The 15,501-nt window shown below is 37.5% G+C and overlaps 1 protein-coding gene across 1 annotated transcript in view; it reads left to right on the forward strand.

Moving 5' to 3' along the window:
• The window catches only part of LOC127618507 (basement membrane-specific heparan sulfate proteoglycan core protein-like), a 153,197-nt gene that overhangs the window by 48,845 nt on the left and 88,851 nt on the right, over positions 1-15,501 (forward strand). The window contains exons 4-6 of the mRNA XM_052090995.1: positions 13,053-13,162; positions 13,401-13,459; positions 13,844-14,004. Of these exons, the coding sequence (XP_051946955.1) occupies positions 13,053-13,162; positions 13,401-13,459; positions 13,844-14,004 (330 nt within the window). The remainder of the gene's footprint in view (positions 1-13,052; positions 13,163-13,400; positions 13,460-13,843; positions 14,005-15,501) is intronic.

The following is a 15,501-nucleotide window of genomic DNA, read 5'->3' on the forward strand; positions in this document are numbered from 1 at the left end:
CTATTATACATTTTCTGAATGTTTATCTTTGGGATAGGACAGTGTAAAATAGGCAGTAATTGACTGGGGGGGGGGGGGGATTACTTTAATTACATTTAACAAATAAAACTAACAAACTTATCCAATAAAATGTTAATTAAAAATAAAAAGTTAATAATAAAGTTAAATATTAAAATGGTTTTAATAACTTTTAAACTTTAAGGAACTTTTTAAAATATACTTTTATTATTTATTTGATTGTTGTTTTATCCTTTAAACAGATACTGCATGTTTATCAGGTTTATCTAAATCCTATTACTGAGAAGTAAAAAGTTCTCTAAGAGCTAATTGTCTATTTTGGGCTCTTAGAGTATGAGCGCTGCAAAAGTGAACAAATGTCAAAATATCTGTTAAAAGGAATGTAAGTGCATCCTAAAATCTTCAAGGAAAGGAGAGACCACCCAGCTTCCCACCCTGTCCTGGTGGTGCATTTGATTTAAAGTTGTGTGTCAGAGTTGTAAAGGTAATAGTTATACAGCAGGACTGGGAGACATGAAGGGGCAGCTGCGGTTATTTTGGTTTCCATGTTGTCATGGTCCCGGCTTCTATGATGTGGTCGTTTACATTCTGTCAGAAGGAGAAAAAAGAGAATTGGGGAAATTAAGAGAATGTTTAGAGAATAATCCACACGCATTACCAGTCAAAACATTGGATACACCTACACATTCTTTACTAATAATATACTATTCATATTTTGTAAGTATTTTATTTGGGTTTTGAGCTTCAGATATTGGCACTCTTTGTCCTGGGAGCAACATGAGCATTGGTTTGGAAAATCTTGTACTCCTCCATAGGAAATATTGTTTCAGTTCTCTCAATGGACACATTTGTAGTCACAAATGTCATTACAAGATAAAATTAGCAAAGAAACAGACAGTATTTGAATGCCATTGAGATTCTAACAGATCGAACAGATCTATAGCACACCAAAAGGTTCAATAGTTCACCCAAAAATGAATAATCTGTCATAATTTACTAACCTTCATGTTGTTCAAACCTGTATGACATTCTTTCTTCTATGGAGCACAAAAGGGAATGTTAAGCAGGATGTAAAGTAATGTAAGTAAATGCTTGATATCTCATTTTGTGTACTACAAAACTAAAACTAATTACAAATCTAATTTAACACTAATTATAGTGTCAATGGAAACATGTTTTTATTGAGTTTCAGGGGTTTCCTGCTAAAGGCCTGGGAGTGTCCATAATAAAGTAATAATCCATCTTTTTGGATTTATGAAACAATTCTACAACTTTGGTTCCAGTGGCTAAACTAAACAAATAACATTCTTTGTTCAAGTGATCAAAAAAGACTTGGAAGAAGATAATAAGTGAGAGAGACAGATGAAGAAAAAAAGAATGTAGTGTGTTTGCTCCCATTTTATCTATAAAGGAATAAAGAGCGCCCGCTTTGTCTCTCTCTGATAGCACAGTGAGGGCTTTGTAGTGTGGAATCACCAGAAACTGTTCAATACATAAAAGGATAGTTCTGAAAGTGTCGCTTCTTTCAACTCAGCACTTTGATTTTGATGCAGGACGCCTTTGAAATTGTGGACATCTCATTAACACAACTTACTGTGGGCTGGAATGAACAGCAATACATAATCATAGCAATTACAAAAACTATCTCTCAAACTGAGTACCACATTACTGCTGTGCATAGCCGGGTGAATATCATGAAAGCATGTGACACTGTCACATTTTATCCCAAAGTCAAAAGGAAGAAAAAAAGCTATTTTATTTTGCATAAGGAAAACAAAGCCTGTTTTAAGACTGTTATGATTTTTCCTATTGTCACATTATTTTCATGACAGTCATGCACATATTCCCCAATAATGTATGCGACTGTTTTACTTATATATATATATATATATTATTGTATTATGGCAGTACAAATACAAATACCATGATGTATAAATATTATTAAATTTACATTTTAAATAATACATTATTTATTATCATTAAATTATTGAAAATGCTTAATTGTTATTAAATTATGTCACAATGCAAAAACAAAAATGTCTAAAAATGTTCTGTATTTTTATACAACACATACATTTTTGTCTTTAAATTTTGGGGTCAAATATGACCTGGACTTAGTTTTTGTGCATACATTTGCTTGTATCTGCTTAAATTCACATATGTGCTGTTTAGAGATTGCTTGCATAATTGTGTGTCAAAAATAGATTGTAATTACTGTTTGCATAGTTGCTTAGTATGTCTTCTAGTGCAGCAATAGCAGGGGATTTGTATTGAAGCACTAATCTACCCTTACCAGAGCAGGGGTGTCCAAAGTCTGGCCCACGGGCCAACTGCGGCCCTCCGACTGCTCTGATGCGGCCCGAAAGAGACTTTAAAATAGAACAGAATTAGGCCCGCTATGGAGAAATTACATAAAATCTATATTCTGTGCACTGGATGTCGCTATCACATGCAGCATTCACAGTGCATCATCTCCGCTAGTGCGTTCTGTGTCTTCACCAGCTTCATCCACTGGCGGAGTTCAACAGGAGTATGAAATACTCCTATTTCCAAGAATGAAATGCCTTGCAGAAAGAATGATGCATTTATTAAAGGATTGACATCAGGTTAGATACTTTACTCATGTACTTGTTCTTATTAAAATGTCCCGATACCCCACATCATACAACTGAGTAGAGTTGCTGTTGTGCGAGCAGCTGAACAGAGTTTATTAAGCGAGCACAGATGCGCGGACCGAACATAATCTTCCAGAACGTCTTCTGTAATACTGTAAAAAGAAAGTATACTGTAATTAACTGGTTCATTCTTGTATTTTGTTGAAACAAGAGAAAGTATTCACAGGCTTCCCAGTGCTATTTGAGTGAGGACATACAGGTGAAACTCGAAAAATTAGAATATCGTGCAAAAGTTCATTAATTTCAGTAATTCAACTTAAAAGGTGAAACTAATATATTATATAGACTCATTACAAGCAAAGTAAGATATTTCAAGCCTTTATTTGATATAATTTTGATGATTATGGCTTACAGCTTATGAAAACCCCAAATTCAGAATCTCAGAAAATTAGAATATTGTGAAAAGGTTCAGTATTGTAGGCTCAAAGTGTCACACTCTAATCAGCTAAACACCTGCAAAGGGTTCCTGAGCCTTTAAATGGTCTCTCAGTCTGGTTCAGTTGAATTCACAATCATGGGGAAGACTGCTGACCTGACAGTTGTGCAGAAAACCATCATTGACACCCTCCACAAGGAGGGAAAGCCTCAAAAGGTAATTGCAAAAGAAGTTGGATGTTCTCAAAGTGCTGTATCAAAGCACATTAATAGAAAGTTAAGTGGAAGGGAAAAGTGTGGAAGAAAAAGGTGCACAAGCAGCAGGGATGACCGTAGCCTGGAGAGGATTGTCAGGAAAAGGCCATTCAAATGTGTGGGGAGCTTCACAAGGAGTGGACTGAGGCTGGAGTTACTGCATCAAGAGCCACCACACACAGACGGGTCCTGGACATGGGCTTCAAATGTCAAACGTCTTACCTGGGCTAAAGAAAAAAAGAACTGGTCTGTTGCTCAGTGGTCCAAAGTCCTCTTTTCTGATGAGAGCAAATTTTGCATCTCATTTGGAAACCAAGGTCCCAGAGTCTGGAGGAAGAATGGAGAGGCACACAATCCAAGATGCTTGAAGTCCAGTGTGAAGTTTCCACAGTCTGTGTTGGTTTGGGGAGCCATGTCATCGGCTGGTGTTGGTCCACTGTGCTTTATTAAAGGGGTCATGACATGGTTTTTTTTATTGTATTATTATGTTCCCTTAGGTGCAATTATAGTATTAATATATTTTTTTTTAAGAAAAACTTTTAAAATCTAGTGATTTATGACCTTTTCCCACCCTGTTTCTCATCCTCTGATTCAAACAGTCTGTTTTGGGGGCGTTTTCCATTTAAGACTTCAGTGTTAACGCCCACTGTTATGATTGGCTAACGTCAGTGCCTATGTATCAATTATTGACGCCCCCAGCCAGAACAATATGCAAGTAAACTAAGTAAAAACACTGTGATTATTCATAATGAATGAAATTGCGCTTTAAAAAGTAGTTTAAAGTTTAAAATAGATTACTTACAGTTTGCGTCGTCGTTGTTCCCAGAATAGTCGGCACGGACTTATCTTTGAGCAACAGTTTTCTGGCAAAGCCAGCATCATATTGAGATTTGTTCTCAAAACAGTCATCCTTAAAATGTACAGAACAAACGCTTAAGTTAACACTGCCGTGACTGGGACGTCCTCAAAAAATAAACTGCATCCATTTTTCCCTGACGTCTGGATCTTTCGGCAGCTTATTCAGAGGTTTTGTTTGACCACAGCCAGGAACAGCACATCTGTGTGGCATCGTAATTTTCCTGTGCACAAGTAGTCTCTGTCAGAGCTCGCTGTCCATCGACTGAACACTTGTGAGGCGCACGGCGATACGAAATGAGCGTAGTTGTCTTGCGCTTAAAGCGTAGTTATCTTGTGCTGGAGGCGGTCATATGCAAACGCTGTTACGTCACTTCTAACCGACACGTCACTTCTAACCATGAATCCAGAACGAGCTGTATTTTGAGCTTGATTAAATAAATGATTCGTTTAGAATGGGGAGGACGTCTTAAAATATTAAACTTGCAGGACGTTTTAATGATACAAAGACCTCTTATATACCAAAAGATCAAGGCAAATTTGGTTTCTCATGTCATGACCCCTTTAAGTCCAGAGTCAACGCAGCCGTCTACCGGGACATTTTAGAGCACTTCATGCTTCCTTCAGCAGACAAGCTTTATGGAGATGCTGACTTCATTTTCCAGCAGGACTTGGCACCTGCCCACACTGCCAAAAGTACCAAAACCTGGTTCAATGACCATGGTATTACTGTGCTTGATTGGCCAGCAAACTCGCCTGACCTGAACCCCATAGAGAATCTATGGGGCATTGCCAAGAGAAAGATGAGAGACATGAGACCAAACAATGCAGAAGAGCTGAAGGCCGCTATTGAAGCATCTTGGTCTTCCATAACACCTCAGCAGTGCCACAGGCTGATAGCATCCATGCCACGCCGCATTGAGGCAGTAATTAATGCAAAAGGGGCCCAAACCAAGTACTGAGTACATATGCATGATTATACTTTTCAGAGGGCCGACATTTCTGTATTTAAAATCTTTTTTTTTATTGATTTCATGTAATATTCTAATTTTCTGAGATTCTGAATTTGGGGTTTTCATAAGCTGTAAGCCATAATCATCAAAATTATATCAAATAAAGGCTTGAAATATCTTACTTTGCTTGTAATGAGTCTATATAATATATTAGTTTCACCTTTTAAGTTGAATTACTGAAATTAATGAACTTTTGCACGATATTCTAATTTTTCGAGTTTCACCTGTACTGTCGAAGAGAGCGCTTAAAACACTTGCACATCTTTGCCTGACGAGCACACTCAGCTTGCACATGCACGTCTACAAAATGAAATGAAGCACAATAATTCTGATCAATTTAAAATCGTATTTGTAACGCAAGTAACAACGGAACAGAAGTTATAATTGTATAGCTATAAAGAGTAATTCCTTGAAAAATAAAGAGGTATTCCTTGCATCACTTCATAAAGTGATAAAATGTAATCTGATTCGGATTATGGTGATGGGTCACACGCAACACTCAGTAACAGATCTATATGTTCTTTGCAGTGCCAATGAATAGATGTCAAAAAGATAAAAATGTCAATAAATGAGTATAATAATTTGAATAGGACGCATCACTGTTCCATTAAAAGGCTTTTTTTTGCAAGTGAAATACCCTATACTTTACACATTTTGTAGGGCTTTCACAAGCATACCATAGAGCACAAATAATGATGATGAAAACTTGCATAATATTAAACGTACAGTATAATCTAGTAGCATCTAGCCATTTATTTAATTATTACAGCAATGTGGCCTGCTGCACCTTATTTTTTCTGCATTTGGCCCCTGTCCGAAAAAGTTCTAGTCCTGTACTAGTGGAATGAACAATACTTAATTCCACAATGGGAACCAGAAATAGTTAACCAAAATAGTCTTCCGTCATGACCATTATCCTCCTTGTGTCTTAAAATTTGTGGGAGGAAACCAGAAGTGCTGCTCCCACAAGTTAGCATACCTCTTTTAAGAGTGGATCTCTGAGAGATAAGCAGACATGTGTGGAAGTGTGGTCAGAGGAGAGGATATCCTGCTATGTGCAATGACTAAATGAGATCCCAGCAAGAGAACTGTCATTTAAAACGACAGCGATCCTTGTCTTCTCAGACAGATGTTGATCGAATGCAGTGTTGCTTCAGGCTCTGTGGTTCATTGTCAGCGCTCTTCGGTGCCAGAGAATGTGCCTTTTAAACACTCACAAATCAAAAATCTGTCATTCGAAAAAGAAAACATGCATCGATTAAACCGTGACTCCTGCAGCTGTGGGACTTTTTTTTTACTGTTTCCATGACAATTGTAACATTAGAAACTGTATAGTTATTCATTTCCAGGCAGCTGATGCAAAATACCCATGGAGATTTTTAAAGATTTATGATTTTAGGTTAAAATGTATATAAATGTATAGGTGACAGTCTTTCACCATTTTAAACATCTTGTGGCGTGACAAATACATTTTTAAAAGTACTATGTTCTGTTTAGGCTACATAGTCTCTCAATTAATATGAGCCCATAAAAGCTGCATGCATATTAATTATAAAATAATTAGCAAAATTATGTTTAAATAGTTTTAGATGTAGTACTCAATATCGTATCACATCGCAGGATGTGTCAACTTCCCAAAAGTATTTCATATCCTATTCAAGTTTGTATCTGGTACTTCTGTTACCAGAACCTTTTTTCTTTTCTCTTTCTTTATTTCTCTCTCTCTCGTTCCCTCGCTGTCCTTGATGTCCTTGAAATAAACTCTCCTCCACACACATCCTGACTAACTCTCTTCTTGCTCCTTTGACTCCTTTGAATAATTTTTCCTTTGTGCTTTGACTCATCGACCCCAATCCTCAATGCCACGGTCCCTTTGCCCATGTCCCCGCCCCCTGTGCTATAGCACCCCCTGTGGAGGCTCGGCCCTCTGAGGACATCTTCAGCCTTGACTCTGAGAAGCTTGAGTACAGTCATGTCCTCAGATTAACTTTTGTGTTATAATGCACTACATTATAAATGTTGCAGCCAAACAATGAAATACTACAATATTAATGTATTTAACTGTTTTGCTCTCTTACTTAATTTTCCTTCTTATTGAGATTTTGAGATATCTGTATTCTTTTTTGCAAGCGCGCGAAATGCTGCGCTTTGCGCAAAGACAGTACGCTACATCTTATCCCATTTACATTAAAGCAATTTGCTATTTTCCTTAGCAAATGGTCGCTGCTCTAAGACGTTTTAATACCATGTCTGTTTTCAGCACAAAGTCTAAATTCAGTTCCTACATTGGAAGTTTGGAGATTCTACCAGCAGGTGGGAATAAAATTGCCCAAACTGTTAAAATATAGTGAAACATCAAATTATGTCCATGATAGTCACTATTGTAGATGTTTTATGAAACAAAAATGTATGAGATATGTGTTAAACTATTTATAGGTCAAAGTTTATTTTTCAATTATTATTTTTATTATGTATATTTTATAATATATATTTTATATTTATAATCCAATGTGTATTTGTATTTTTCCACCTGTTGTCGTAGAGTGATTTAAATTTAGAAATATAACTGGTTTAATTTTTTTGTATTTCAATATCTTCAATCTTTATCTTGTTTTTCAAAATCAAAATCGGTTGGTAGAAGTGAAGTCTGTGCTGATACAATCACTGTTAATACTAGCCATGATTTGTGTGTAAGTAAATTAAAATGATTAATAATACTTACATTCTCTGTAATTTAACGGAGCCTACGTGCTTATCATGAACCACATTTTCCATGTGTATAAAAGGAGCATGGCACATTCAACAAGGATGCAGTTAATGCACAAAATAATGTCATTTAATTAGTTGCATACAGTCCACTTACACTACCAACTTCTAATGAATGTGTTGTCTTTGATTATATAGCTGGAGCTTGAGGTAATGGACAATAGAATAGGATGCAGATGCTGCAATAACTGGAGAAGAACCTCCAAATTAAATTGCAATTGACCCAGCCCATTAATGCCTTGCATGCACGATTTCACCAACCCACTTGCACTTAGACTTAGTGCATGCTTGTACAAAAATATCTCAACTTCATTGTAATGGGGTAAAAGGAAAAGGAAGAGGTGAGAACTGGCTTAACAATAAAAATAATCATTTCATGATTAACTTAAAGCAAAAGACATATAGCACAAATGCATACAGGGCAGCTGCCTGTAGCTCTCTCTATCCCGAACTGCCGCCTCCGGCTGCCTTCTCTTGAGGGATTTATTAGCCTGATTGGGGCCGGTTGTGCTTCATCACGGCCCGGCCCCACCCTCCTCCTTGCCACATTCATGACCATGCCGATTGACTTTGCACTTAAGACTTATCGCATAGTGATGCACATAGTGCTAGCGCTCTTAAAATAGGGCCCATGATGTTTTTTGAACAAACAAATGTCTTATTCAAATGTATTGATTACAAAATCTAAATAAAATGTCCCAGAAAAGTTTCAGTTTGGTCTGATTTTGTATTCATAGTAAAAACATGTTATATTTACATTTTGTGGCTACAAACATATCGGGAAAGTATAAAAAAAAACATTGGGTTGGTATTTTCAAAGTGTTTATAAAACTTTATTTTGGTTGTATTATTTTTTAAGTTTAGGTTTGGTTTCTAGAACTATTTAAAAATGCTGTTCTGCAACATTGTCTACATGTAACTGCAACCATTTGTTTTACATTGTTTGCTGGGAAGCTCAAAAGAATTTTCATTTCATCACTGATAACTGTAAATAAATTAGATCATGAATCTACAATAATCTTTTCTATATCTGTTCTTTCAAATCAATATTTCTAAGCTCTAATCTATGGATTCACACATTCACTTCAATAAGACCTCAGAGTAGTAAACACAAGCTAAACCAGTTATACACTGCCATGTTTAAGACTGAGTGTGAAATTCTGTATAGTAGCAGAACGGCAACAAGATGTCCTGCCAGTTGGCTTTATGGCATTATAGTGGAAAGAACTTTTCCTCTCGCTAATGCTCATTTGACATTTGGATTATTAGTGCCTGGGAATAGACTGGAGAAAAATCATTGAATCTCTAGCCAAAGGCATTCCGCAGAGCCACAAAATAAGACAAGAAGGCTTCAAGTGTTTGATTCAGTGTGGAGGGTTCTTGGAAGAAATAAGATGAGGGAATGAAGGGCGAGTTGAAAGAGTTGGGCTTTAAGGGCCAAATGGGCACACTGGCTCAATCAGCTCTTTGTCTGGTGGACAGGCCTCCAAGTGTTCCGACAGAGACTCAGCCAACAAAGCTGCCACAGTCCTGCCATGCACCTTAAATAGCTAAATAAGTTTATGAATTAAGAATTTGGAATGCTGTTTTTCCTCTCTTTTATTTCCCCGTCTTTTCCCTAGTCGGGATGCTGTTTCAATGCCTTTGTTGGTGTTTGACAGTGCTGGTCTTAGCTGGTCTTCCAGACTGGTCTGTTAGCTGGCTTTAGTGTTTTTTTGGGCACTTTTCAGTTGTTCAGGCCTGGTGACCAGCTTGGTCAGGCTAGGAAACCATCATAAACCAGCTTTGACAAGCAAATCATCTAAGGTTGGTTTAGTCTGGTTTCATTCAGCAGGGGTGGCAGAGACATCAATATTTCAAAATATTGCAATATTTTACTATACAATACTGTGTCCAAATTCTAATGCCAATCTAATCAAATCGAATCTTTTGTATTATCATATTATGACCAAGATATTGATGTAATATTGTATTGCCCGGTCCCTGCTGAATCCCACTCTAATTTGACTAATGGAGATTTCCTAATCGAAGAAAGTGAGAAATTGCTCTGTTGCAAATCAAGAATGCTTCCTGAGGTGTGTTAGCCTTATTTGTGAGAAACAAGATCATGGGTGCTGAGGCAGACTGAGCTGTCAAACAGAGGTGTCTGCTGCCTGTACAGTGTGCAAGTGATTTGATTAATCACGGGTCAGTGTCAATGCTTTGATGGGACCTTTTGATGTTCCCATCCCTCTGTCAGTATTTTCTATAATGTTACCATGGTCAGACTATTAAAGTCTGGACAAAGGCACTCAGTCAAGACCTTTTGACACCATCATTTTTTTTTCATCCTTGTCTGTCCTTTAATGACCGAAGTTAACTTTTTTGCAGTAATGAGAGTCTTTTGAGGAGTGGAAGCTGACATTAAGAAAGCAGGCAACCGTGTATCAAAGTATTGTGTAATTAGAAGAGATTGAGCACAGTTCTGAAGCAGAGACACTTTCCCCAACAAATACTGTCAGCACTAAGTTCTAATTTCCAATAAATCATGTGTGCAAAGCAAATATATTTGACTGGATGGTGACAGCAGGTTACAGCATGTTAATTTTTCTCTGTGATACATTGTCAATTTGAATAAATCTATAAAGACATTAAAAAGAGTAAAAGGTCAAAAGTAGATGTTCAGGATGCTTGTATATGCAGTAAGTGTGAGTTTGCTGTGTGTGACATATGAAAGAGCCAGGGCGTTTGGCAGCAGGAGAACTATGGCAAGTGGCAACTATCTGCTAGAAAGAGCACAAATATTGACTTCCTCTCTCAACTCAGTTTGACAAACTGAAATCGGGTAAACCCACCCAGTCGAGCTGTCGACAGGCCAGTAAAAGTGCTGGAGCTTTTTAAAGGTTGTCTTATTGGCAATTTTTTTATTTGACTGTGAGCATAAGCTATTAGAATTTATTTAGGAAGGAACACATAACGTTTTCTCTAATTGAATAGAGCTTTTCGCAGTTGATTTGGAAATACAAATGCTTTCCTGAATAGATTTTGTATTGCTTTATTGCTGTTGCTGCCCTAAGGCTGTTGAATAGTTTAGTTTAGTCCTCCACTTCTATTAATATGTTTAAAGCCCACCCTCAAGACTCACCTGTTCTCTTTGGCCTTTGAAATCTAGTGGTCATTTTATGTTTGGATAATTGGTTTGGAAATGTTTTATTACATTGTGTTTTAATAACATTGTGTTAGTGTGTCTGATCTTCATGTACAGCACTTTGGTCCACACTGTAGTACACTGAATTGCTTCATGAATAAACTTGGCCTTGACTTTGACTTTATTGCAGATGCCACTTGGCTTGTTTATTTTGTTTTATAATGCAACAATCTTCACACATTTTTAATTGTGACTTAAGTGTACAAAAGTGTCCAAATACTTTTTGGTGCCAATGTGTTTGTTCATTTATGGGTACTTTTTTGCTTTAATATCATGTACGTTCCATCTTCAATAAGAATACAACCTACTGTGGTCCTATTATACCGTATTTTGATAAATATTTGTGAAGTGTGTTTTTGTGTATGTGGCCGGCAGATACTTCATACAGGGTTTCCACAGTCATGGAAAACCTGGAAATATCAGAGAATTTTTAAATTGTGTTTCCCTATTCAGGAAAGGTCATGAAAGTTCACAAAATCTAAGAAGTCATGGAAAAGACATCAGAATTTATTTTATCCTGAGACCAAGTGTGAATGCTATGTGCATTTTCCATTTCCCTTTTTGATTTGTAACTACTAGCACCTAATAAACATGCAAAATAAATATGATGGCAAAAATGTATGTCTGTGAACACCGGGACTGATTTGTGAAATTTTAAATAATACCAACCTATAGGATGTCTGATATTTTTTATTCAAATTGTTTATTTTGTTTTCAGGAGTGTTGGTTATTCATGTTTTTGAGACATTAGAGACATTACATCAGAAATGAGCTTAATTAATTCTGAATCAATGTGATGGCCAGCATCATCCAATCACTACCAACCATGTTAAAAACATTACGCATTATAAATTCTGAATCTATGTACTGATTTCCATGTTTGTCAAACATGTTGAGTGGTCCAAACATCAGCCTGAAACTGAACTTTTGTTGGAGTTTTAGGAGTGAATGCACTTAGCTGCATAGGAAAGCAATAGGATACTCCTTTGCTCACTTGCTCTCAGAACCGTTCGAAATGCACCGTATTTTCATCCTTACTCCATATTAAGTCTCTGAAAGCCACATTTTTCAGCTTTTGGATGAACCTACTGAATCTTAATGTGAAAATGCACAGTAAATATAAGATTTCAACAGAAAAAATTCACTTAAGTACACATTGGTATATATTGTGTTTAGTAGCGTGGCTTTTTTCAATATATCTATCAAAATTTAAAAATGGCATATCGGATTAAACTAGAGACTAATCTTTTGACTCAAACAGGTTTCATTGTAAAAACTTAATAAGGTTTCTTATGTGATATACTGTAGTTTTTTGGCATTTCTTCTAAAAACAAACTCTGCTGTCATCGGCACCTTCTTGTTTTGTCACATGACTAACATGTAGAAAGTTTCACCCTTTAGTGACAGCCCAGAGTCTTCTGAACTGAGATCAGTCAGTTTAAATTCACTTAAATTATGTGTTGGTATTGCAAAGCCAAAAATACAACATCCACGCATGTGTACACGGCGTCGCACAAAGGTATAGTGAATATTATATATTCGTTTTTGTTACACTCTCTAAAATATTTCATCACTTAAATATTCAAATTAATTAAATATTCCTTTGGTTGTTGCGTGTGTAGAGAACTTACTCGCAAGCTATAGTGATGTCCGATTTGTGAGCGAATTCCTTTTTTGAGTAGATTTTATTTTAGTTAATTGTTCGAAATTGTTCACAAATCTGTCTGAATGATTCAGTAGTGAATCAGTCTGAATCAAGATTATTTTTAAATATTGGTTTCCAGAAATCACAAAAGACAAGAAAGGTCATGGTAAAGTCATGGAAATGTATTGGTTAGAAAGTATGGGAACCCTGTGTATTATACTAATAGAAGTTACTTCTATCTTACAACCTTCTTTTGTTTCTAGTCTACTATCGAGCACTGGTGAACTTCACAAGCTCCATCCAGTTTGGACCAGAGCTTGATGACATCTACTCTCCTGCTTTCCAGGAGATCTCGTCTGCTGTCGTTGATACGGTACATGCATCCTCTAACGGTCTATTACCTTAACACCGATCGCCCTTTGAGTTCTCACAAAACACATTGTTAATGGTGTGCTCGGCCTAGAGTATTAGGGCAGGTTATTGATTGCATGCCTTTACAATGATTTTAGTCAGTACTGTGTTAATGATTAAATCATTATTTAGGTGTAGCATAATGACTTTGTAAGGCAAGGCTAATGTGTGGTGACTAATGGTGTTTATCTCCTCCACAGCTCGAGTCTGATTACAGCAGAATACCAGGAGTCCAGACTGTCAATGTGGTGCTGATTAAGTATACACCTTTTTTAATTTCTTACTTAAAACACTAGTTTAATAATGCATGTTATCATGTCAGTGCATAGTCAGTTTCAATATAATCCTTAGGACATTCCTAAAATCAAATAAGTAACTTTGTTTTTGCATTATGGGATTGGTTTTGGTGCAACTTTTTTCTAACTTCCCTAGATCACTAGATCACGGAAGTAGATTTTAAGTGAAATTTGTCAACTTTTCTGAGAATCCATGCATATTGATGGCCTCAAAGCTAACAGACATGGAAAAAAGCCACAAAACTCTAAATTGATTTATGGGATCTTTAATTTCTCATCCTCCCCAAACTCACCATTACCAGCAGACTCTTGCCTTTGATTAACTGAGCTCTTTGTACATTTTGCAGGAAAATTGGCAAAGATGTATTTGTGGAGCTGGATGTTGGTTCAGATTACAACATGAATGAAGGACAGATCAGAGGAGTTCTCTACTCTGTGGTGAAGGAGGGCACCATTGCCTTTTATGATACCTCAGTAGTGGGCTTTCAGTTCAGACGGCTTGGAGAAGGTACGTTTCTGGGGTGACTTTGAGGTAGTTTTTAATTATTTGTTGATAATATCAGACACTTCAACAGTTACTTTTTCTAGGTATGTGAATATTTGCTCTGACAACAACAGTGGCAATAAAAAGTATATGAACCCATTGGAATTACCTGAATTTATGTATAAATTAGTTTTAAACTCTGGTTTGATCTTTATCTATTTTACAATAATGAACAAACACAATCTGTTTGAACTAATATCACACATGAGGAAGGGAATGAGGAAGCAGGAGATGGGATAATGAAGTATTTATTTACAAAAAGAACTTTGCTTTCCAGCTAAACCCTCCATGACACACACACACACACACACACACACACACACACACACACACACACACACAGGTGTCTGAAGTGCGACTCTCTCTCTTCTCTGCTGCAGTCTCCTCCACTTTTATCTCCACCACAGCTCACTGAAAACACAAACAGCTGTTAGCACAGGTGTAAATCCTTAGCCACTAAGCTTTCCTGGTTCACTCGCCACAGATTGGCATTCGACCACACCCGCACCTCCACACGCCTCAGGCCGGGGTGCCATCAAATCAGTCAGGCTGGTACCATCCGAATAGTTAGGTACAAACCAACCATAATAGCCAGCCAGCCCAGGAACTTTCTCACCTCCTTTTTGGTCTTGTGTCTCAGACAAGTCTTATAAATTTGGGGATGCACTTGTCCATGACCCAAGTGGAATCCCAGACACCTTACTTCAACCCGTCCAACTGCACACTTTCTCAGATTCCCTGTGACGGTGAGAGGTGGTCTCCACAGGGGACTGGGGTGGTTTGATGGGTGGTTTTTTCTTCCACCTCCAGTCCTAGCTCCGCCATCTTTGGAATGACTGTTGCCAAAGTCACAGCTACCACCTTTCTCTATGGTTTTAGGAGATTCAGGTGGTAAATTTGTGGTGCTCCGCATCTATTCATCTCCCTCTGTCTGGAGCTGACATCAACGGCTCAGGAAATGCCTCTCCAGCCAGCACAAATCACAAACCGAATTCCACTATTGCAGGATTCATCTGCACACATTCCCCTCAATAATGTCTGAAATTCTGGCAAATTCGTACCCAAAATCAGAGGATGGGTGAGGCAGGGACTAAATGTAGCCTCTTCTATGGTTTGTCCCTGGAATTGAACAGTAACTGGCACTAAAGGGTATTCATGTATATCCCCATGCACACATCTCAACTTCACCCGGTGTGCTGTACCCAAAGCCTCACCTTGAACCAAGCATTGGTGAATCAATGTCTGAATACATCCCAAATCCACCAAGGCTTGGTATGTACCCCCTTGATTACTCACAGTTACACGGTACACGGTACTGCTCGATCGGAGGTGGCTTGTGATGTGTCAGGGACCCAGATACACGCCCCAACATCCATCACTGGGAATTGATCCTGGATATGTCCCAGTACCCTGTAGTGGCAACTAACCAGCCCAGACATTACCCCACACCTGCTGCCCCAG

The sequence above is a fragment of the Xyrauchen texanus genome, chromosome 25, assembly GCF_025860055.1.
Source record: "Xyrauchen texanus isolate HMW12.3.18 chromosome 25, RBS_HiC_50CHRs, whole genome shotgun sequence".
NCBI classification, from domain to species: domain Eukaryota; kingdom Metazoa; phylum Chordata; class Actinopteri; order Cypriniformes; family Catostomidae; genus Xyrauchen; species Xyrauchen texanus.